The 25048-nt window shown below is 43.2% G+C and overlaps 1 protein-coding gene across 10 annotated transcripts in view; it reads left to right on the top strand.

Annotated features, from left to right (window-relative positions):
- RANBP17 (RAN binding protein 17) overlaps positions 1–18420 on the top strand; it is a 159957-nt gene extending 141537 nt beyond the window's left edge. For 9 of the 10 annotated variants that reach the window (XM_068697834.1, XM_068697835.1, XM_068697837.1 and 6 more), the window contains 3 exons: positions 11061–11159; positions 14931–15058; positions 18026–18420. In XM_068697834.1, coding sequence (XP_068553935.1) covers positions 11061–11159; positions 14931–15058; positions 18026–18122 — 324 coding nt within the window. In that variant the 3' untranslated portion in view covers positions 18123–18420. Of the gene's footprint in view, positions 1–11060; positions 11160–14930; positions 15059–18025 lie in introns of those variants that run through there. The other variant, XR_011101293.1, reaches the window with a different exon arrangement.
- The last annotated feature ends 6628 nt before the right edge of the window (positions 18421–25048 follow it).

The raw sequence follows: 25048 nt of genomic DNA, 5'->3' as shown, positions 1-25048 counted from the left end.
ATGTAACAAGTATTGTACAGAATTCATGCATGGAAACAAAAAGCTGCAATTCGGCTTGCAGCACAAACTGCTAGAGGTGTCAGTGTTGGATGTGCACCCTCGGGCTAGGCAGCTGGTGTATGTATGCTTTTGTTTATCAGTTACTGGTTTATGTAGCCTTTAGGCCAGCACATGAAACAATCGTTCCTACAGGGTCAGCTGCTGGTCAGAAGCAAAGTAAGAAAAGACTTTGCGTTAAAATGCGTCAGCCATCATTTTAGTGCAGCTGGCACCTGCTACTGGTGCACAGCGGGAGGGTTAAGGGTCAAAGAGGCAGTTGTTCTAAACTCAGTGATGGCTTAAAGGGACTTGTAGATTAATCTGCTTTATTAACTTCTGTATATTAGATAATTATTGCAGTGAATGACAGTCCGTCTTTCTGAATAAGTCCCTTCACCTCTTTCTCTTTTAAATTGGCTTTTGAGTAATGAATATTAAATAGAATACATTTCAGGGTAATTAAATGAAAACATTAGGATGATGTTGTTTTACAATCATATCTATAAGTTTCTTGTATATTTATCTCACGTTATTACTGTTCATTGCTTTTTGTTAGCAGAACAAAAACCATAAATGTTTCAATTAAAGAAGAGGAACTGGCTGTATTTCTCAATAACCTCATGCCTTCTGCGCTGCATAAATATTTTCAAAAAGCAAATAAGTTTAAGGAGAAGTATAAAAATGTTTTATTCCTTGTTTACTCGGTGCAATGTAATACTTTACATTACTTGGAAATGTTCGATTTCTGCTGGCCGTGGTGGTTTTATATAAAACACTAAGAGGTGCTGGTTAGGGGAAGGGCAAAAAATATTGCCATTCCATAGAATCTAACTAGCGATATGAATAGCACCAATAATTTTGTAAAGTTCACATTATAATTCAAAATCCAGTTAGAAGTGATGCTTGCAGTCTGGAAGAAAGCAATATCTTTACAAAATGGATAGGGAAAGGTAACAATCCATTCCATGGGCTGCTACTGGCAGATTTGCCATGTGAGTAATGAAACTCACTCTCGGTGAACAAACACCCTCCCCTTCCCCCATTTAAAAAAATCAAATTTAAAATTCTAGAATAGCAGTGGCTTACAAAGATGTTTAATTGCTGCTGGATACGATAGCAGCGGCCCACCAAGGCTTATAGCGGATGAGATGATACTCGTGTAGAGATCCGGTGCTCGATGAGGCGTTTCAACCTCGTTGGTGTTCGTTTTGAGCAGATGAAAAGGTAGGCGGCAGGTGATGGGGGCTCTTTTGTTGCATAAAACTTCCTAGTTGGCTGGCGTACACTAAATACCTGTTCTACATAACCTTGTTGTAACCCTTTAACCTAGTTCTCAGGACTCTGGGATTGTACCTCAAAATCCATGTTTTTTCAGGCTAATAAATGGTTGCTGCCTTTGGTTTGTGGGGGTTTATTTGTTTTTGTTCCGTTTTGCTTTTTGTGGTCCGCAGAGATACTTGGGTTTTCAGGGAGTCCTCTGAGATCATGAAACCCGAAATCTTTGGGGTTTTGTCCTTGTGTTTACTCATTTGTGGCTCTTTTCACTGAAAATTGAGATTATTTTGTATTTATGTATCTCCAGGAGCATGCATAGTTTTAAAAAATAAAAATAAAAAATTGCAACAGTTTGATGCAATTTGGGAATACTGTTAGCTTAGCTCGGGATGGTGTAGGTTAGCGCAGTGTTACTTCAGCAGGTCTTTGCAATGCTTTGCTGGGCACACGAGGGACAAGAGGCAGCTAGCTATTGCAGGAGCAATACACACAAAGGACTCCTGCACAACACAGTATCTGACCTTTCAGTATAACCATGTTTCTCAATTCGTGATTCATTTCCCTTTAAAAAAAAAAAAAAATTAAAAATGAAGTGTGTGCAGCCATCCTTTAAAATCTTTTTAGTGTGACAAGTAAAGTAATCTTCCATTGATACTTAAAAGTCCATCTGCAGAAATTCAGGGAGAATGTTGAGAGAGACGCAATATCTATTGAAATGTTGAGTGTCAAACTGCCAGGGTAATGTATTTAGTATGAAATATAATATTCAGTGCATTTTGTTTTGATGACTGCATGAAATAGCCTTGTGCTCTTATCCTTTGTTGTTGTTGTGAAAGATGATATTCACTAAGAAGTGTTGGTGACTATTCAAGACACAGTAGCAATATGCTTATTACCATCTTTATCATCTGTCTTTTATGTTTATTCGCAACAGCTTTGGTTACAGTTCAGTTCACCAGGATAACGAAAACACTTTTAATTGTTCCACAGTAGAAATTAGGATTGGTTTATGAACGATTTGAAAACAGAAGAGGCTTGAAGTGTGTTAGGCAATCGGTAATTAATACTGTGATTAGCCTTTTTAAGTTCTGTGCAATTAGGCTGCTCAAATTGAGCAGGTCACGTTGCTTTATGGAGGGTCCTTGAATAATGGTTAGAGCCACGCTTGTGGGTTTCTTAAACCCCAATTGCCTTCATGGTGTGGTTTAAAAGGCCAGCCTGCCTCCCTGTCCCTGCTGATTATATCCGTATCTGTGCTAAACTAAGGTAAATATGGGTAAAACAATTACCCTGGTTCTAATTTTCTCTGTACTACTGGTTACTGTTGCTGTGTGGGGGACGCCTCCAGGTCTGCTGCTGGCAGACGTCCACACAGTTTGAGCCCACACTTGATCCGCCTGCAAATCCCAGCTGCCTCGTGGCAAGCAACATCAGGGCTCTCGTAAAAGATGTGCACGCCGTGGCGCTGCTGCAAGGCCAGGTGGATTACGTGAGGGATGCCCAGCGGGACTTGGCTTGCAGGTGAGTGCGAGCTTCATCGCGGGTTAACGGCTGCTGCTCGGCGCGTGGGGTTTGTGTCCCCAAGGGCTGCGCTGGGCACGCTTCCACACGGCATCAGCATGCTCAGATGCAGGGATTAACACATGCCCAGTGCGAGATACCATCAGGTTCCTTGGAAGAAGGATTTGGAGATGATCTCGTGCTCTGCCTTTCCTTCCATATGCAGCTTTTTACAGATCCAGAATGTTTCTGTAGTTAAGTTTGAGATTAGCTTCAAATTGGTTTTAGACTAATAATTCTGTTTTTCCAGTACTAGCATTTTCTAACCTCGTTTTCCCTCCCCAGCTGACTGGCATTTTGGTAGGCTTTCCTGTAGTAGAGCTTTCAGAAACCTCATCCTACAGGTAAAGATCCCAATTCCTATGCTGAAATGCTGCTGCAACATGGAAAATCCCCTGCTGCTTTTGTGGCACCATCAGCATTCAGTGTAAAGGAACACACCAGTGAATTGTTCAGAAGCTCAGTCATACAGGACTGAAGGGTGACAGCAGCTCATGTTTGAGGAATTTAACTAATGTACACACTGTAAGCCCTACTGTTAGTTGAGAGGAAGACTAGAAGATGTAGATGTAGGACCATTTGCATTCCTGAAGAGAGAGACTTGCTGGAAGGCATTGGTGTAGGTGAAACCGCTGTTCTCTGCTCTCAAGAGGATTAAATAATCTGTAATAAGTCATTTGTTCAGAGGTGCTGGTAGTGGACGTGGACTTCTTCCTTTGTCACCTCTCAGATGAGTACTGGCTGAACAAGAAGGGAGAGACTCTTACCCTGAGGGCTGGAAAGGAACGCTAAGGATGATCTTCTGAGATGAGACTGTTTCACAAAGATCTGGACCTGGCTTCCTCTTTATTGATAAAAGCAGGAAGATGAATGCATTTTTTTTTTACAAGGATTTTAAAGAGCTCAGCCATTACTCCAAACCAACCTGAAGTTTAAGTTGCAAAGTTGACAAGGTGTACGTTACAAAAGCCCCAATTAATCACAGTTCTATCATCTCTAAAAACAGCTGCAGTGCTGGATATTCATGGCCACTTGTTCAGAAATAGCTGAATCTTAAATAAACAGCTCAGGTTAATTCAGAATGACCACTGTAGTATCTGTAACTGAAAATCTATGAATACTGCCACCTAAAAATGCAGAATAAAAGTTGATGCTACAATCATGAGTTATTCCAGCCTGAGGTAGAATAATTTTCTGTCTATCAGGGAGCACAGATGGATAGGCAGAAAGAAGCTGTGCAGATACATGAGTTTGTAAACATCTGTCAGCTGCACCAGATATCCAAATACAAAATCTAGCACTTCAGGCAGCATATGAGTATGTGACATTCAACAGAGGGTTTACATGAAATTCAGCACAGACAGAAGCAAGTCAGCATACCCTGGAAGGTAATAATTAATGAAACGTATCCCCTCCTCCCTGCAGAAAGAGGAGGTATTTCATTCATCAGCCGTCTTCTGCGTTGCCGCAGTTAACTGTTCTGCTTCCAGTGCGTGATGTAGCCACCCCTGGGCTAGGCAAATCTGCTCTGTCACACGAGACTCACTGCTTTGCTGTCAGCGAGGCTGTAACAGTCAGCTGGCATCTCTTTTTCACCCCGATGGATGCCAGCTCACCCAGCAGCAGGGTCTCCCTTAGGATACAGGGATAGGTGAGAACGGCCCCAGTATCGTAGATCTTCACATAAACAGATGCAACTGGAAAAGAACACAGTCTGTCATGTTATAATATGTCCTCAAATTACAGGAAAGGGTTTAAAATTTCTGTTTGAAAACCAGTGAGTATGGGACCAAGTGTTTCACCATGACCAGCTTGTGTGCAGGATGCAGCTGCTGCCCATGCTCCAGCTCTGCGGTGCTTACATCCTAGCGTAGCGCAGGCAGCTGCTTTGTCATCCTGTCGACTGCTTGAAAGGCACGTCACTACCGACTAAAGGTAGGAAACGCTGAAAGTAAACCTTAGTTTTGAGGAGTCTACTTTGCTCTGTTGGTCTACGTTATTGTGCCAGCTTCATTTTAGCAGTGAAGAAATAGAAAGCCGCTTGCAGTGGCTCTGGTATAGCAAATTTATTGGGCGCGTTGCAGGTGCTTGTCATTAGCCTTAAGCTATCATCCTAAATGTTTCTTTCTGAGTATGTGCTTATGTTTCTTTTTCAGATACAAAGTCAGGTTTGACATAAGTTAGTACAATCTTATTGTATGATTATTTCTTCTGGCTCATGATTTGGACCTACTTCAAGTGAGCACTCCTATACTTGCAACCCTTTGGCCAGTTCTAAAGACATACTCAGGGAAATGACAAGCTCCATGCTCTGTAACCGTTCCTTTTTTTACATCTATTACCACTTTTTCCATCCCTTCTGAATGTTGGTTTAAAAAAAAAAAAAAAAAAAAGGCCCTCCCAGCACAACATAACATCTAACTGGTACGAATAGCCTGTGAAAGGTACAGACACTCACATTGTATTTCAGTCCACCAGCTGCACATATATGCTAGTTTTTGGGATGCAGTGTGTCACCCAGATGTCCTGCCCTGATTTTTTCAACCATTTATACCCTACCTTTTGCCATTAAAAAAAAAAAAAGTCCAGAACCAATTGAACTACTCCAAATTGAGATATAAGATTGGGTCCTGCACAATCTTATTCTTAGACTTAATATTTCCTGAAGCTTCTTGAAGCTTCAGTTGTTGAATCATGAAATTTTAGTTATTAATGTTTAATTGAGTTATACATACATACAGGAAGTATGTATAGATAGGGTAGAATACCATATTCTGTGAAGAGAAATTTGGGGGAATCTTGCCTATATAAGCTGAAAGAAAAGCTTGTTCTGAGGGTAGCCTAAAAGGCTCCGAGTACAAAAGCTGTTCCAAGGAGTACAGTGGTTGCAGCAGCCCGGGTTCATGGTTTGTCTGGATTTTCTGTCTGCTGCCCTCTTTCCTCTCTCTCTCTCTCTCTCTCTCTCTCTCTCTCTTGCCATAAGTCCTCCCTTCTTCCTATACTTGGAAAAAAAATAAAAAATAGCCACAGAACAGGAGAAAGTTGTGGGGTGTCCAGCAAGCACGATGCTGGGGTCACATCCTGTGGCAGGCCAGTGGTCCTGACAGTAGCACACGTGTATGCCCACGACAGCCCTTGTCGCTTCTGCTACATGTAAGCAACTTACTTAAAGATCTTTATTGATCTAATGTCATTTCACAAAGTAAGGATGACAAGGCACATGGTTCTTAAACTCCTACATATTTGAAATTCCAGCCAACTTGCTATTTCTGACAATTTATAAGTTTTTTAGTTCAGAAATAATGGACTCGTTCTTACTCTTGTAATAAATACAAGGCTTAGTTTCTTATTTCCACTGGAAATTTTAGCTTGAACAAAGGCTGAACATCAAAAATATCAGTCTGAAAGTTAGCTTTTCTAGTAAAATAAATATTTTAAAACAACAGATTAAAATTTAAGGTATTTAATAATCTTGGAGCATTTAAATCTTCCTAATATTATTAGTAAATGATGATCCGTTTATTGATATAGAAAGAAATGATGTTGAAAGAACTGAGAACTCTAAAGGACATTTAAATTAATAATCACAGCTCCTAAATTAAGAGCAGACTGCCTGAAGCTATAGACATAATCCTACCAAGTTTTGTATGCTAAACAACGAAAACCTGAATCTTCTTCAGATCTGAGTGGAAAAAACGTGTTCTTAGCAGCCAAGGGTCTTGTTAAAAGCTGTGTATGTTTTTAGACCGTTCTAAATCTTTTGTCAAGGATTACATGCTGCTGTCTCCAGTGTTAACATAATGTTCTTTATGTTAAAAATGTGATTAGCTGCAGCAGAATAAAATATTCATCCCGACATATGGGAGAGAGAAATGAGTTATGGGACCTGCTATGATGCAAGTTCCACACTATTGATAACATGAAGCAGCAAAAAAAAAAAAAATTAAAAAAAAAAATGGAAAGGCAGTTTCTTTTCCAGCTTCTTTAGAAAAAGTTTTCAGAATAAACGGTGTCTTGAGCAACATTTTCCTCCACCACCCAAGAAAGAAAGAGGCTCTGAAGGAAAAGAGGCTCTGAAGAATTAATTTATTGGAAGAATGGTTCTTTACTCTTGCCTCTTCTGTCAATAGTTTCTTTTGTACAGAACAAATGTGTCAGGAGAAACATTATTGAACCAGATAAAGTGATGCCTTATGTTTAAGATAAGAGAACAGAGGCAAGGTTGCCAATTTGAACTAAGTAGAAAATAGATTATCTGCTCCCACACCCCCTGCCTTTTTAGTGCCTCTTTCCCCACCTTGAGAGCTTGTTTTCTGCTGGAGTCAGCATGCGGCATTGAACCTGCCCCACACCTGCTGGGGCAGGATCTGAGAAGTCATTTTCCTTTCAGTTTCAGCCAGTAGGGTATTTTTCACCTAGGATAATACCCCTACCTGGGGCTGAAAAACTGGGCTCTTGCTTGGTTTCGCCATTATACTGCTTTGTGTTCTCCAATCAGCCAACGCTTCTGTAAAATGCAGTGGTAACACCGATGTATCTCACTGGCCCAGTTTGAAGCTAACTAATGTCTGAAAAATGCTCAGCAGTTCTCAAAAGGACTGAAATAAGAATGCAAACAGCACTGCCGCTGCTGGGCGCTTGCTCATGTAACTGCTCTGGCTGCCGGCCTGGGACCAAGCAGGGCAGCTCTGGGCAGTGCTGCTGGCCTGGGAACTGCCTTCACCTCCTCGTTTTCATGTTATTGGGCAAGCTTTCATCTTCATAACATTGCGGTTATTATTTCTGTGTGGTTTGCATCATAAATGCAAATACATGTAAACGTGTATCAGCAAATAAAATACAAAGAGGGAGGCACATTATTTCAGAGGCCCCTTCAGAAGGCCAAAGAGTTCCAGTTTTTGTAATCTGAATAACACAGAGGAACAACAAAAACAGGCATACAGGTAGAGCTGTGTGTCAGATATCTAGAAATTTCCCTGCGTGGGTCAACCTGTTTCTCCTGATGACTCAAGATAGCAGGAACAGAGCCAAATAATGATCATGTGAGGTCTGAAGGAGGACAATGAGGATGTCACTTGGCAACACAGGAAGAGGCTGTTCTCATGTGGAAAAGGTAGAGAGCTAGGGATGGGACAATTAGTGAAATTAAGTGAAAGCCTGGTACTTCTACTGGAGAGAGACTTAGTCTGGTACATCATCAATAAATGTGCTGTCTGCTGAGGCAAAGTTTCATTATAAGGTACCACAAGCCTCGTCTAGACTAGCTCTGTTGCCTTGCAGATGAATTTGTGCAGACTACATCACTTAGACTTAAGTTTTTTATGGCAGGGGCGATCTACTGCTTGTTCACGGGCACAATCTCTTTTGGCATGTGTCAGCAGTACTGTAAAGTGAAGGATCTGGAATGCAAAGAGCTTGCTGTAGGCTCGTGCAGAAATAGCACAGGAAACCAAACCTATGCAGTAAAACAAAGCGCTAGCAATAGTTGTGATGGAGAAACGTGGAAAACAGGAAAAGGAAGTTTAAGGCTATTACCTGGATTTTGGTGCCCTTCGTCTTGGAGGAATTAGGCACAGTACTTGCTGATTGGGTTGTGCTGTAATGCACTCCTGACAGCCTCAGACAGAGGTCTGGATGTGATAGATTGGATTGCCTCAATTTTATGCTTGCATCTCCTCATGCTGACCTGTACACCTAATGGATTTGTCTTACCCTTGCTAGAAGACATCTGCAGAGGCGATGTGATGGAATTGCAAATTGTCCACCTCCGAAAGTAGTTATCTTACATCTCTTCAAGAAGGGCATTAATCTGCTCTGGATTGCTCACAGGCAGGCACTACGGCCTTGTTCGTGTTAGTGAGGCAGTACCACTCGTCCCAGAAGTTCCTGTAATTGGAGATAACTCAGTGTGGAGCACATCAGCAGTGGTGGTGTGGTGACTGCGGCTGGTTGAGGCGGCAGGTGGACCCCCGTAGGACCAGCCATCAGTGTGCCCAGGCGCGAGGCCTAGCTGACTGGAATGCCACAGAGCCCCCTACACTGCTACTGATTTCTGAAAGGGTTCTCTCAGTAACCCTGAGAAGTGAGACTACAAATGTTCCACGGTGGGATTGTGTCAGAGGAAAAGCTTGGAGCTGGGAGGGAAGTTTTTGCTGTTCTCCTGGTTGGCCAGTACTAAGGCACGCCTTTGGTAGTTAGCATTGTGCAGATTGCTCTGTGCTGGCTTTGTTCTTACACGTTGTAACATTCATCCCATTCCGTGCTTATTTCCGTGGTGTCTCTTCTGCTTATGCACAGAGACAAATGTTTCCTTGGTGAATCTGGGTGCACAGTGGTCTCTCTTCCCTACATAGGCCAAAAACTTCCCCAGGATATTCACTTTGCAGTTCATTTGAAATTTCATGGCACTTATGGGCTAGAGACCCAAAAGACATCTAAGTTGTTTGGTGATGCTGGAGTTTGAAGAAGTGGCACTTTTCCTCCCTCTGGGTCACTTGTGAACTTGTTCACTGAACATGCCCTTTTTAGATTAAGCATCACACTGAAAGTCTTTGTACGTGCATTTTTATAAGAAACACAGATACGTCAGTCTTGGTGCTCTGACTGAATTACAGCCTGGGGGATTTTGTTTCAATACTTAAAAACGCTTCTGTCCTAACAGCTGGCTTTGGTGCCACAGAGGAAAATCTGGAGGTGAATGAGTTATAAGAAGTTGTAATTATTGTTCATGTCTGGATGGTAAGCACCTATTGATGCCTGCATGGAGACATTTGAATTCCTTGCATTAGTTGCAAAGAGCTGGTTTTGTTCTATGAGTAATGGAAAATATTTTGCCTGATCTATAGACTGTGGAGTCAGGAGAAAAATCAGCCTTTCCCACGCCAGTCTGTATGTTCCTAACTTGAAAGCTCAAATAATTTGTGGATATCTCTGTTGCAGGTGATTTGTAGTGCTAGGATTCATCTTTTTCATTTAGTGAAACATGCTGTTTGACTTAGCCTTGGTCAGTTATTACAGGCTAGTTTGCAGTGTGGCAGCTCTCTGGAGACCCTGCTCATAGCTACTCATTGGCCTAGAAGAAAGGATTTAATGATTTTCTACTTCCTCTCTGTTTGGTTTTAGGGTGTAGATATTTTATAAATGTGAGTCAAACTATTTACGGGTGACATTTTACAAATTTTCACTCTGTTTAATCTCTGAGTAATGTTTTTAGGTTCGTATATGTTATGGCCCTTGGCATTTCGGACTAACGTATCTCCAGGATGACTTTGAGGATTTTGTCTTTAAATGGATTCTATAGTAACTTTGTAATTTATTTTTACAAAAGTTGTGCAAATCCCTAAAATAATTCCTACCCTTCCTAGCTATGCACACTGGCAGTAAAGATGCAGAGCAATACCAGCAGAGGCCTCCAAGGGAGAATACCCCATGTGGTGGTAGCTGAGGGCTCTGGTTACAGCCAGCCGACGAGCAAACCAATTATTTGTCTTCTGCTTGTGTGCCAAAAGAACTTAAATGTACAAGTTGATAGGTCTTCGTGCTTTATAAAGTTGATCAAGTGGCTTTATCCCGACTGCAGAGCTCCGTAAATTAAGTCACAGAAGTATGTCCAAATTAAGTCACAGAAACATCCAAAATCACAGGCTGGATTTGTAACTTCTGTGGAAGTGGCATAGAGATTTATAGACTCCTTGCTGTAATCAGGATTGCCTCATCACAACAGAGATTCCCTTTAAATACCTTGCAGTATTGTACAAGAAGGAAGACAGACATGATAAAAACAGAATCTTGAATAGCACCTAGAAATTAATGTGTGACTATGATAGATTACTGGTCACATGTGTATTACTGTCCCAGAAGTCGTGTGACAAAGCAGCAGATCCCTGTAGTAAAGTCCAAGTCCGTACCTTGAATTAATACAAACTCTGAGTCTTAATTCCTGTTCATTTTGACTGCTCTAACTACAACTTCGGAGCCAAGCTTTGACATTTGTTTTTGTAAGTTTCTTCACTTGGCGGTTTTTGTTATGGAAATAAGTGTTTGGAGGAATGATTTTTGTGATACTGTTGCTTATCTATGAGATTTCAGCACAGTTAGTAAAGGTTTCCTTTTTTTTCCCACTCACCAAGTTACGCAGTATAGTAACAGTATCCATATTCACGTAAACTGTCTGAATTTTCTTTCAGATGATGTCAATCCTAATGAACACCATCATTTTTGAGGACTGCAGAAACCAATGGTCTGTGTCAAGACCACTGCTTGGGCTTATACTGCTCAACGAGAAAGTAAGTATTTAAGGAATTTTACCAGTTTTGCTCCTCGTGTGCCCAAGTAGTTGAAATCATTATTTTACGTAAAACAAAGTTGCCCATTGCCCTTTCAAATTCTCCATCTCTTTCCTTGGAACTCAGCTCACACTAGTAACAGAGAGCAGAAATCAGCTCATCTACTGTATAGGTATTTTACGGATTTGTTCACAAAAGCTGAGTGGCTTAATTAGGATGAGAAAATCCTCTCAAACTTCACCCCAACTTTTACACCCAACCTTGTATCATGCAAATATGGCGAACATTTTTAAATAGATTTTACATCTTTGCTGTTTCAGAATTAAGCAGAAATAATAGGCAAGGTCATCTGGCTTTTAGATAGAAATTTGAAACAGGAACGCTGTGCAAATCACATCAGAAAAATTGCTTCCTAGAAAAAGAGTTAACCAATTTCTTTTTCTGAAAGGTTTCACAGGAACAACTAGCTTTGAGGGTATTATCTGAGCTCTTACACTTAAGTACCAGCATTGATTGCAATTTGGATTATGTTCATCTGTGGCAGATCTGTAAACCAGGAAATACTCTGCAATTTGCCCTTTCAATAAAATCTGAAACTATGAATTTGGATATACCCATCATGTTTCCCTTGTGGCTTAATAGAGACAATATTGTCTGAAATGGAAACCATCTGAGTAAATGAATGCGAGTTGATCTAAATGTGTGCATTTTTTGTATAGCAAGGCATTGTTTCTGAAGATATTGACCTGTTGTATTCTCCATAGTTCAGAGCTAGCTCTAACTTTATTCTGAATTGCTTTATCTCTTGGGCAGTCACAAGCCTCAGTGTATTACTGCTTTGGAGAATGAATTGTCTATACAATAAGAGGGTGCTGGAAAAAAATAAGACACTAAGATTAGCAGCAACCGCATACATTAAAATTCAAACTGAAATCCCAGCTATGGAAGGAAACTAATAGAAGAAGAAAATATATCAAGAAGAGAAGCGCTGTCTCATCATTCACCTGTGCTGAAGGATCCAATTTTAGCCATATCCAATAGCACTGTCATTCATCTTCTTGGTGTGTTATTGTGATTTAAATCCAAGCTCTATAAGAGAGAGCAGTTCTTTTAAAATGATTGAGAGGGAATAAGGGCAAATTCAGTGTTTAGGAAAACTTTATGACATCACAATATTATACTTTACAGATGGAAGCAATATTTCCTACTTTGGAAGGAAAACTAATCATTTTCTATCTGCTCTGAGTCACTGCATCATTATAAAAGTGGGAAATAAGTAGTTTTGTGCATTCCCAATCTTGTTCAAGACGACACTTTTGTTTATATAATGCTTCTGATTTATAGTGTTTAAGTATTAGCCTGACTACATATTAATTATGTGTTTTTTGATGTTAGCTGCTTCAGTATAAGAAGAAATTAAATATTTCACTTGAAGATAAAACCATGGAGCTGTAAATCATAAGAAATAAATTTGTGACTGGTGGAATATTCTTCTTACTGAAATTAGACTAGTTCTAATGATTATGTGTTTTGCTTAGCCGACATGGATATGTACAAGCACCTTTACTTATGAACAAGTCTTGCATTTCTTTTGGAAGGGTGGAGAACGGGAAATATAATTTACAATATTTGTATTGCCCATTTTGCATCAAGGATATTATTTTGTGTTCAGAAAAGAGGAGGTAATGTACTTATATATGGCTGTAAAAGTCATCTTTTCTTGGCTCATTTCAGTACACTGCTGGTTTATTTATTGAAAATAGATTCTTTTATTTCAGGTAGGGTCTCTGTCTCTACAGTTCCTGAGATAGCAAGCACACATTAACCACGTTTTACTGCTTGTTCTCTTCTACTTTTGTTTTAATGATATCTTCTTTGCCAATAATTCATCTCAAAGGGAAGGAAGCAGGTTTACTTAGGGACTCAAAAAATTGGGATTCATGCGTGCTTGTCCCAATAGGCTTAGTTATGCCAAAATGGGAATTTTGCTTAGAGTCCACCCTAAAACAACTCTAAATCTTTTGAGACAGCATCAGCTTAGTATGAAATGGGATGGTTGCTGGTGGCTCCTGACATCATTCCCATACTGAAGTGCAGCAGCAAGTTTAATTTAAATCCTAGTGGGAAGGAATTGGCAGGGAGAGCCCTTTATATCTTGATAACATAGCAACTGTGTCATCTCCTTGCTGTTGTCCCTCAGCCAGAGAAGACAACCACAGGCATTTGAGTGTATGGGCAAAAGTGATGTTATTGCAGAGAAGCCCTAGAAACCCCAGTGCTGGGAGCAGCTCCGTAGTGTTGGGGCAGTGAGGCCATGGGAGGGTCCTACAGGGGAGGCTGCAATCACCGATGTTAGGCAAAGGTGTAATTCCTTGCTGTTAGCTGAGGGTGCTGGCGATGCTGTGGGGCTGAGTGAAGGCGATCTTGGAACACCTCTGTTCTAAAAACGACTTGTGGGCACCAGAGGAGATCTCAGGGTTGTGGCCTTCTCTAAATTGAACTCAGCGTTTGTCACCTTGAGACAAGGCTTCGGGGAACGTGTTTGTTGCAAGCAGATATTTCATCTTTTACACCAGCTCCCGTGTGATTTTAAAATTTGAGTTCCTAAGTAGTTTGGGACCCAGCTATTTGATCTGCTGCTGCCTTCACTTGCAGTGCTGCTGTAGTGGCCGACAGAGATGTGTAACACGGGATGTTTCTGGTTTGAAAGGAACTGGATTGAGGGCAGGTAATTTGCCAAGCAGACGTTAAAGGGATTTGTACTTCTGTAATCCTGTTGAGTTGTCAGGGGCTTGGAGTTAGAGTGTTACAGTTTTACTACCTTGTTGTTTGTTATCCCATGTTTTTTCATGTGTACAGGAAAGCTGCATTTTTGATGGGAAACTTGGTTTAACTTGAGAGTTGTTTAACATGTTTTACAAAGATCCAGCTCCTTCTGCCTCTTGAATAATTAGGCATGGAAGAGGTACTGTAAAACGGGGTAGAGTAGTACCAGCAATAGCCTTCTCGACTGCAGTATCAGACTGCTCTGAATCTCTGCCAGGTACTTGGGCACAGGTTCATCAGAATGATTCCTTCTCCTCTGAATAATTGCCTGTATCAGTGTTCATACCATGGATGTGCTTATGCCCAAGGCCATAAAACTTTGACTGACATAGCCAATATAATAAAAAATAAACAGGATTATATGACGTCCTTGGCTATAGTAGTAGGGCAGCTGATAACCCTGGAGGTCCCCTCCTATTCCATATTTCTAGACTCAACCAAAATTTGTCCTAAGGTGGTAAAAAGTTCTATTTCAACTGGTCTGTAGATCTGCCAGAATATAATGGGAATAGTAATATAGAAAATGATACAGAATACCTAGCCTCTAAAGAAGCAAAGATGATTCTGTCTCATCACAGCGCTGAAGTGGATTAGATCCCACAGTGAGGTGCACAAATTTGCACCATTCTAAAAAAGCCTTAAAAAGTAGTCAGAGAACATGTATGTCACCTCTCTTAGGTGGCTTTATGTGTTGGAACCTTTATGTGTTGGACCCAGAGCCACTGTTGATGTGGCCCATCACTAAACTTTAGTCATGACAGAGGATTGAAGCTGGTGCAGTTCAGGAAGGCAGCCTCTGAAACCCAATTCTTGCTATTTGCCAAGCTCCTTGCACAGAGGGCAATGTGCGAAGCATTTGTTCAAGAATGCTCCAGGTGTAGGTGAGTAACTCCAGTTTCAAATAACCAAATCACATTTCTAATGTTTTCTGTTTTGTTATCATAGTACTTCAGTGAGCTAAGGGCAACCTTGATAAACAGCCAGCCTGACAGCAAACGAGAAGTCCTTGACCAGTGCTTCAGGAACCTCATGGAAGGAGTTGAGCAAAACCTTTTGGTAAAGAACAGAGACAGGTAAGTTCATAACACATAAGCAGGTGAAAAATACAAAAGAGAAATGGAAACTGGAAAAAGTGACAATGTAAGGAAGTATTCCAGATAGCCGTGAACTGCATCTCCTTTTGAAAGAAGGATCACACCCTATCAAAGAACTCATCCCTAGACTTAACAGAGTCTGAACATTTGATAATTATGTATATTCTTGGTCAGAGATGTATTTCTGGATTTAATCCCAAAGTCATGCTTTGCCAGGCTGCAGCTGCTGCTTTTTTCACTTGGGCAAAACTGCCTCATTTCAGCAGGTAAGCCTCAGAGCCTCCCCTTCTCCAACCCTAAACCCCTCTGACAAGACATTTGCTTCAGTCTTCAGTGGTACTGCTGTCCGGACAGAGCCTTGTCTTGCTGGTGATACAGTTAAGCAACTGTTTGTGAAATGACAGAATAAGAAGGGGACACTTATACATTGGAGATAAACATGGCAAGGATTTTTTTTAACATAAATCACAAATTAACCCGATCTTGCCCTCTTTTGAAAAACAGAATGGAAGCTTCACAGAAGAAGCAGTGAGTCTGTCAGCATTTAATGTGCATGCTAGCTTTTTGTTACCAGCTAGCTGTTCTCTCATATTCCACGTGCATTATTCAACCAAAACAAACCTTGAAAGTAGAGAGAGGCAATCAAAGCCCAGACTGTGGGGCTTCCTGAAAAGCCTGAAACAAACTGGAAAATGAAGAGAAATGAAGACTAAAACCTTTTGGTGACACTTTGTCCATGACTTCTTTTCTATTTTTCAGTGTAAAAATTGGCGATTTTTTTTTTAATTCTTGTGTAGTTTTGCCTTAGTTGTGGTCATCTTTATTTTGTTTCATTTTCCTGTTAAATTCCAGTATTAAAATAAGTTCTTTAAGGCTTGACTGTGGATGATAGTCAGAGACAGAGGGATTTGGAAGTGAACTCAGAAAAGTACAGATCGCACCCTTGTCAACAATAAATTTGCCAGAATTTGTATGTATTATGGATCAGCAAAAAAAATGGGGAAAAGACAGAGCCCACAAGGAAGGAGAAGAATGCCTGTTAGAACAAATTAAATCCAAGCTGATAGTGGTGGGCTGTAGGATGTGGTCTGACCTCGCAGCTGTAAGTTCCAGGGGGATTCATTTGACTGAAAAGTCCTTCCGGATTAAAAAGAAAAAAAAAAAAAAAAAAAGAACAAATGATAAACTGAGTAAAACTTGTTCTTAGAATGAGGTAGTTTCTTAGTTCTATAACTGTATTTGTTGAAGGCAAGAAGTCCTTAAGATAACATTGTTTTCTGAGAAAAGCAGACTTTGATGTGCAGGTTCTCTGAGCTGCCGTACTCCCAGAACAACAGACGTTAAGGCAGAAGGGGAATCACTGGATGCTCTAGTCGAGGTTGAGGGAAGGAGTATGATGGGCAGGAGGCTGAGGTCCCCTGTTGTCACCTCCAGGCAGGCACCTGGGGTGCTGGACAACGCTGGGGATCCAGCTCTTGACTGTGCTCCCCCTGCTCAAGGAACGGACAGAGGCTGCTGGCAGATACTAGATTTGGCAAAGCTTAGGTTGGAATACACGTAGATTTAATACAGATTTTCATCTCTGAGCTCTTTGGAGTGTTCTCAGGCAGTGGCGCGGAAGCTCTCAGGGAGCTTTTGTGGAAGTGCAGGCAGGGAGGGATGGGTGCAGGTGTGAGGGGGTTAGGGATAATTTGGTCGAACGAGCAGCTCGTCTGTCTCAGTAGCATCCGCCTGTCTAACTTAGGAAGACTTTTAAGCCATCACTTCCCCAACAGGATCATGAGTTAATACGATGGCTTTTCTGTTTTCAGCCCATGATTTGTAATCCTTTTCAGAGTTCTGCTGGGGAACAGGAGGCTTCTTTTAATCGTGATTGTTTAAATTTGAGCAGAAATCAATTTCCATTAGTAAGGAAATAAACTCAAAAGTAAAAAATTATGAATAGAATAAAGAATGAACTCGTAATTGCATCCTGTATTTCCACACACAGTGAGCCCCCGTTTACCACACTGCTGCTACACCTACCCGTGAAGTACAGTACAGTGGAGGCAAGCAGGAAGGGAAGGGTTATTACCCCAGTCCTGCAAAGAGAGCTTTCCTGAGATCCCGTCAGTTCTGCAAGCACCTGTCCGCACAGCCCTTCGCAGGAAGGAGCCCTAAGGAGCTGTTCTTTGGGAAACTTTATTAGCCTCACTGTAGTGAGCCAGCAACATCTAACACAAAGCAAAGAGCATTGAGGCAACAAACAAAGGAACACCTTAAGATCCTACATGCAGGGTGCAATATACTTTTTCTGGCATTTTGAATATCTTTTTTATTTTCAAAACACGTACACAGTATGTGATAAATGGCAATCAAATGCTTCATTTCAGCTAAAGATAGCCCAGGGAAGTAGATCAGATTTGGGCCATCATAAAAGCTGAGTCAGAATTCTCCTTGTCTCATGTCTGATGCCACTGGACAGATTTCCCATCCAACAGATGCCAGTAGAGAACTATTGGGAAATGCTTCTGTGAATCATTCTGTGCCAGATAGGTGATGGTGCCACATTTCACAGAGACAGGTTGTACTCAGAGAGGGGGGGAAGGTAGGTCTAAGATAGCCTGGACTTGATCACCCTCTTGACACATCCCAGAGAGCCCTTTGCTGGAGGCTGGGAGAGAGGGGACGTGTTCCGAGTCACACGAGAGGAAAAGCTTTCTCGATGCATTTGTTTCCCAGCTGACTTCTGAAATGAGTTTATAACACTTTCCGTACATGCCAGTAAGTTCATTATTATTTTATATAACTGGGTTTTGAGGGCACCTAGTGATTTTGTTTCTGCATTTTCCTCTGTTCTTTTTTCAGTTTAATTTAGATTTTAGTTATTCCTTTTACCAAGTATTGAAACCGATACCTCAGTATCAGATCTCATTTAACGAAATGTTTGGGTTGTCTTTTTCCCAGATTCACTCAGAATATGTCAGTCTTTCGAAGAGACATGGCTGAAGCTCTGCGCAGCGAAGGCGCCTCGGATCCCGGCAGTTTGGACATGATGAGTTGACATCGACTTAGGAAACCAGAGCACTGGCTAAGAAAACTACTTTGAAAGTTTTGAGACCCTGTTAAATTGTTAGATTTTGTCCCTTATGAAAACTATTTTTTTAAGATAACTTCTGCCTTTTTATATCTCTGGCATAAACGTAAGGATTTGTAATAGTGAAAACAATGTAAAATCAGCCTTAGCTTGAACATTTTCAGCCTTTCTTACCAAAATTTATTATCTTGTTCTTGTATCTTTACAAAATGGTGTAGAAACAGTACTTAACCAAAGAACAAAATAAATATGCATTCCTTCTGAACTTGCATTAGTTAATGATTCTCAGTTCTGCATATAGTATTAAATAACATCTCTTACCAATAAAAAACCCTGAGCTCATTCTGATTGAGCTCATACTTGTTGGAAAATGAGTTGAAAACCAGTGCAAATTTTATATGACATCTTTTTGAAACAATAAAATTGCTATTTTTCTACAAAATGTTATACATTTCTTTTCAACACAGGAGGTTTATGACGACATGGATAACAAAGTGGAAGAAGAGTAAAAATGAGCATTTTAGGCTATGAATATGACAAGGAAATTAAGCATGTTGCACATAATAAAAAATGTGCAACATAATGGTTGATGGAGCAACCATTAATGAAATACTGATAGTTGTTTGAATTCTACAAGTACAAATTTTCCAGGTCCTTGGAAATGGAGAGGGGGGAAAAATGCAAAACGTTATGACACTGTTTAAAAGGGATTTAATTCATCCACCGCTACAGAAAAGCAAGCAGATAGTTACAGAGACTTATTGCCCATATTTAAATGGCTTGTGGCACAATGAAGATGAACACATGCATCTAAACCAGCAAATTCAGCAAATTTGTCTTCACCTGTCAGAGGACATAAAGAGTTCAGTGTGCACCAAAACAAAATCCCTCCTCCAGTCTGAAGCTCACGCGTAAGCTCGCCACGCTGATTTTCTGTGGAACAATTAATGTCATTATTCTGTGGCGGGTACGAGGCACTGTGTGGGCTGATGAAATACACAAATGAATTGAAGCAAAATCTAACAAAAATTAGAACTATTTAAGCAGTAAGTCAATTAGTTCATAATGTACAAATGCTATTATGTGCAATTAGAAGCTATCGGCATTGGGTTGGGTTTTTCTTTTTTTTTTTATGTAAATAATTGATCTCATGTGCTTTTCACGCTTGCTTACATTGTTGTGTTTAGGAACATTTCACCACTGTTTAGATCAGAATATGATTTTTTTATTGTGGCCATCAGGGAGCAAAAGTTCATACCAATATTTCCTATAGATTTTTCAATTTTTTTCTTTGCCACTCTTTTTTATTTTTCTGCACTTTTAAACTGCAGGAACTAGATCTGAAAGGAAATCATTTTGTTAAGCAGCTTTTTGTTTTCATTTAAGCTTAGCTGGAGAAATTATTTAACGTGCAGCCAAAGGGTCTGATTTCCAGGAGTGCTGTGTACCTGAGAAAAGGATCGATGGAGTTAGTAAAGAGCAGCGGTTTTTTGGTATTGCGAAGTGCCAAGGTTTGAAAACTTCACAGTAAGTGGGTGATCATTATCAACACCTGAAACAAATAGGAATTAGTACAGCTGTTCACCTTCCACTTCGGTCCTTGAAGGAAACTAGAATCCTTGCTCCCAAGTCAAATTTTACAAGCCGCAAAACTTGGGGGCTGGTTCACACTCACGTGTGCGCATGTGCACGTGAATGTGTGTGTGTGGGGAGCGGGATTTGGGGAAAAGTCTCTCCGTTTTACCTTGCAAATGGTTGCAGGGCTCAGTGCTGAGCCGTGCCACTGCCTCTCTGGCAGGTTTGCTATATGAACCCTTCCATAACCTTACAACTCAACATTGGCATTAAAAGGCTCAGTTGAAAGCTAATGGGTTCTGTGATTCCGGTTTTCCTTGTCATAGGGTGGAAATAAATATCAGTTGCATACAAGCTGCTTGTGCGCACAGAGCAGTCAGTTTGCTGGTTAAATGAGCTGCTCTGCTGAAAGCTGAAGTTTGGCACGCTGAAAAGGAGAGCACCGTGTGCCCTCGTAACTTGGCACTCAGACTTTAGGGCTTGCTTTAATATAAGGCTGCTGACTCCCTGGGGCGCTGGAGTGCGTTTTTGAAACTTCCCTTCTAACACATCCCTTGTTACAGCTTACAAGATCTAAAGAACACCTTATAAACTGGGCAAATGATGCGCGTATTTGAACAGCGTTCCAACCTTGGTTAACAGTTGACAACAGGAACTTATTTAGAGTAGCTGACCATATAAATACTCTTGCTTTTAGGTTGAAAATGGATGGTATAGCAAATAATGTATTTTATGACTCCAGATTCTTTGTCGAGAGTCTTTAGTGTCAGCCTTTAAAAGGGTACTGACAAAGTGGGTACAGCACAGAATTTCCTCATGTTTACAAAGGATGTGTAATTCCTTTTTGGTTTGTGTGCGTGGTTTGTTTTTTGTTTGTTTGTTTGTTTGTTTTTGTTTTCTTTTTTAACACATAATTACCTTAAGAGGTTTGGATTTTTTTTTCTCCTTAAAAAAAAAAAAAAAAAAGTGGAAAAAATGGAAAACAAAAATCAGAAAGGAAGACTGTACTTGGCCCCCAGTGTTTTCTTCTCAAGAGCCCCATGTGAGTCTGTCTGGTTATGCAAACCAACTGGGGCTGCAAAATAGTTCTGAGTCTCCCCCAGCTGTGTTCTCTGCTGTCCCAGCGAGAGGCACCAAGAAACAAATCTCAGGTAAGCATCCGTCCTCCTGAGAGGGGAGAATAAAGCAGCCCCTCGAGCAGCCTCGCTCTGCACAGGCAAAGGCAGCTTTCTAAGGAAAACACAAAGTTTTAATATCTTGTCCTGCTTGCATAAGGAGGCTTTGAAGAAACTCAGCCGTGAGTATATGCACACTTTATAAAATAATTCCTTGGACTAGTTAATGTTTTATTGTAGTATGAGTTTATGATGACAGCAAACCTTTCAAACTGTAGAGGGATAACATGCTTCCTTGCTGTATTAAAAAATAATGTTAGTGTAGATTTTATGTACCATAGTTTAGATTGCTGTTAAGAGCGCTTCTTTGACAACATTCTTTTTGAGGCTTACAGAAAGCGCAATAAAATATGTAAGTTACATTTCTACAAACAAAAGCCATAACATAAGTTATTTATAAGTGTGAGATCCAAACAGTATCACGATAAATAAACCTTAATGGATACCTGCGGCATCCATCCTAATGTAATTTGCCCAACAAAAGTCATATTTAGTAGAAAAATCTGGCAGCAACCGCATGTTGGTATATAAAACAAGCATAGGAGAGGAGAAGGAAGGCACCGGCTGCGCTCCGGGTTTACGCAGCGAGCACCTGCACCTCCCCACAGCCCCTTGGCGAGGTGTGGGGACCCGATGGCCGCGTCCTGCAGGGTTTGTCCCGTTACCGGGATGTTCCCCTCAGCTCCGCCACAGCCTGAGGTGCTCAGAGGTGGCAGAAAGAAACGGCCCCGTCTGCCCCGCGTCCTCCTGCCGCTCTCCTCTCAGCCCCGGCTCCTTTCCTCACGCCCTCCCCATGTCACTGAGTCTCACGCTTTGGTGTGGAGCGATGCACGGATTTTGAGCCAAAACAAAGTTCAGGCTTTTCTAATAAAACCCGTAAGGCTACCAACCGGATAAAAATGCGCTCTGAAACGTGACTTGAAGCCACTAAGGTACGTTCGGTGTCTGAGGCTGCACGCCACCTCTACCCGTTTGCTCTGATAGCGTTTAACCCTTCCGACCCCTCTGCAGGGACCCACGGGGTTTATTTACCTCCCTCCTCTGCTTTTTGGGGGCTGGTGCCTCGCGGTGAGCGCAGACCCCGGCTCCCCCAGCCTGTGCTGGCGGGGGGCTCATCGCCCCTCTGCGCCAGGAGAGGTGCGGGAGGGTGAAAGGGGTCAGAGCTGGGGGGCTCTGCCTGGGAGGGACGCACGGCACAGCCTGGCAGGGCCCTGCAGGAGCGGGGACAGTGGCAGGGGACAGCTGAGAGCGGCCCAGGTGGGGGCTGCTGCCCAGCCGCCCGGCCTCCTTCCCCTGCCCGCTCCAGCCTCACCCCGCCGGCCTGCGAGGCCTGGCAAAAGCCTCTGCAGGGGGTCCATGAATAGTGGCAGGTGCTGTGTGTTCAAGGACACGTTTGGGGGTTACCCAAGGGATTTTATTTATTAGTAATTCTCACCCCGCTTTATCCCTACAGAACAGGCCGTAGAGAGCCAGCCCGGCCTTGCCTGCTGCCAGTGCCAGGCGCTGCAGCAGAAACCTCTCCGCACCCAGCACCACTTCCAGGCCCCGTGTGGGGAGAGACAAAACCCAAAGCAGCATCGGGGGCTGCTTTTGGGGTGTCGTGTCCCCGCCTGCAGGCCTGCGGCTGGCAGTGATGCGAGGTGCTGCGAGCAGGCCTGGTGGCTGCGGGACCTGGCTGCAAGGGGAGCTGCCCTGCAGCGGCTGGATTCCTGCATCAAAGCACAGCCTCGGGGTAACGGGGTGATACCTGAGAGGAGACGCTGCCCTGAGCATCCTTTAGAGGAGGAGGGTTTATTTGTGGCAGTGAGACCGCCAGAGAGGCAGCACGGAGATGCTGCTGAAGACTGGTGCTAGGTCAGAGGCATGAGCACGCGACCTTCACAACACTTTTTTTTTCCTACCTTGTTTCAGACTCGAGCAGGGCCTTGGGGAGGGTCCTGCAGCCACTGCCAGCCCAGGCCCTGGCAGCAGGAGCCCTTGGAGCTGGGGCAGGAGGCAGGGACAGGGCAGGAGGCGCTGGCCATGCAGGATCACAGCTGGATGGGGCAGGAGGGGGGGCTGCAGCGCTCCTACATCCACCTGTGTGCCACGGGTGGGCTGCACAGCCTCTTCAGGGCTCGGGGTGGATGTTTTCCCCAGCTCTGGGGTCGCTTCTCCTCTCCAGCTGGCTGCTCCAGCCCGGCCGGGCCTCCTGGCCTCAAGTCTCCTGCGCGAGCATCGATCTCGCTGCGGCCCCGCGCTCCCGCTCCTAGGAGCTGCGCAGCGATGTTGCCATCAATTAACGGCCCATTATTATAAAACGCTGCCTCCCGGTTTTAAAAGGTTGGAGGAGTCCCGCAGTGGTTTCTCTTGGTCTCATTCCCAGAGATCTGTCCCTCTCACCTTTGAAACAAAATGCCCCGTTTTAAAAATAATTAATGGTAAATATGATAAAAAAAAAATAAATTAAAAAAAAAAAAATGTAATGGATCATTTGGCCCACGCTAAATTTTGTCAATAAACATTTAACCAAGGCTACTTAGAGCAGAGCTGCATGGAGGGATGCTGCCTCGGGGTGCAGCCGGATTTAAAGCCAGGGGGTGCCCTGGGTCCCCCCAGAGCCACCCATGGGTGGTCTCAGGGTGGCGGCAGGACCAGGGGGCGGGTGGGGATGCTCGAGTTGGCAGCACCAGCCTCCTCCTGACAGGGATTTCGTTTTCCCTGGCACTGGACATGTCCAGGAGAGGGGACCAGCCCCATCTTGCCTCTGCTTTCCAGGAATCGCTGCCTCTTTCTGCCGCCCATGGGGTGCAGGAGCACGTGTGGGCAGCACGGCTGGGGCTGCTGCCAGCAAACCTACCCCAAACGCAGGAACCGAAATGTCTGGGGCCGCAATGGAAGAGGGGTGCAGGAGCCGACTCGTTTAAAAGGCGTTTGGGACTGGGGCAGTGCCTATTTCATCACAGTTTTATTCTCCCAGCCTACAGGAAGCTCCTTGCAGATGGATGGTGGCATCAGCTGCAGCCTGGCATGTGGCAGGGCCTGCGAGGACGCCCTCTCTGATCTGAGCCCATGGATGTGGTGGAGGCTGAGGGGTTCACGTGCACCCCACAACCAAACCCAGTCCCCCCGGGCTGTCACACATCCCCCTCCACACCCCACAGCCACGGGGCCGGGCACAGCTCCGGGTTTCGGGGCAGGCGAGGGGGGCTCTGCCTGGCCGCCCCCAGATCCTCCTGCGGGCAAACTCCGGGAGCTGGGGAGCCGGCTGGTTATTCCTCTTGTGTGCCACTATTTTCCTCTGTCCCCTTCGATTTCCTCCTCCCCCCGGTGCCTCTGCAGGTGGCTGGGCACAGCTCCCCAGGGTGCAGCACCCCAGGGCGCATCTCCCCAGACCCCCCCCGCCGGCTCCGGCGGTGTTTTGGCAGGGCGCAGCGCGACTTTTCCCGGGACGGGAAACCTTGCGAGCCCACCGCGGGTGCCCGCTGCCTGCCCCCGGCCCGGCTCCGGCTCCCGACGGCCCCGAGCAGCCCCCGCCGGGGTCCCGGGGCCGCGCCGTCGGGGCGAGCCCGGGCGCGGAGCCCCAGCGCTGCGCGGGTTCTGCGCGGGGGCTGCGCGCCCCCGGCCCGCGGAGGGGCGAGGGAGAGGAGGCGGCAGCGGGGGAGCCGCATTTAAGGATACCATACGTCCCGGGTTATTAATTATAAAACGTAATTAAAGTAAAACTGCAGAACGTCAACATATTAAATTTAAAAGCTAATATTAAAATAGAGTTAATATTTAATAAGGTAGCCGAGCGTTACAAAGCTCTACTCTATATTTAACTGTGTAAAACCGGGAGAGTTTTCCCAAAGAAAAATGTATTGTTTAGCTGATTATCAAAGACTCTGTGATATATTATCCATTTCACAAAAATAATATAGATATCTTTTTAAATATAGTAATAAAAACATACTAGCGCCTTTTAAATATACTATTACTTACCACCCCTTTTCATATTGTACTATCACAGACACTTTGGAATTGGTTTAAAAGCACATCATTCATTATTCAAAGCTCATCTTTGCATATTATTCCAGCTCAAGTCTGCCAGGCTCCCTGTGAAATCGTTCACAAAATTGATAACAGCAGACACACATGCAATAAAAAGATAGCCTTGGGCAG

The sequence above is a fragment of the Anas acuta genome, chromosome 14 (assembly GCF_963932015.1).
Source record: "Anas acuta chromosome 14, bAnaAcu1.1, whole genome shotgun sequence".
Lineage (NCBI taxonomy): Eukaryota > Metazoa > Chordata > Aves > Anseriformes > Anatidae > Anas > Anas acuta.
This window is presented reverse-complemented; position numbering and strand designations above follow the sequence as displayed.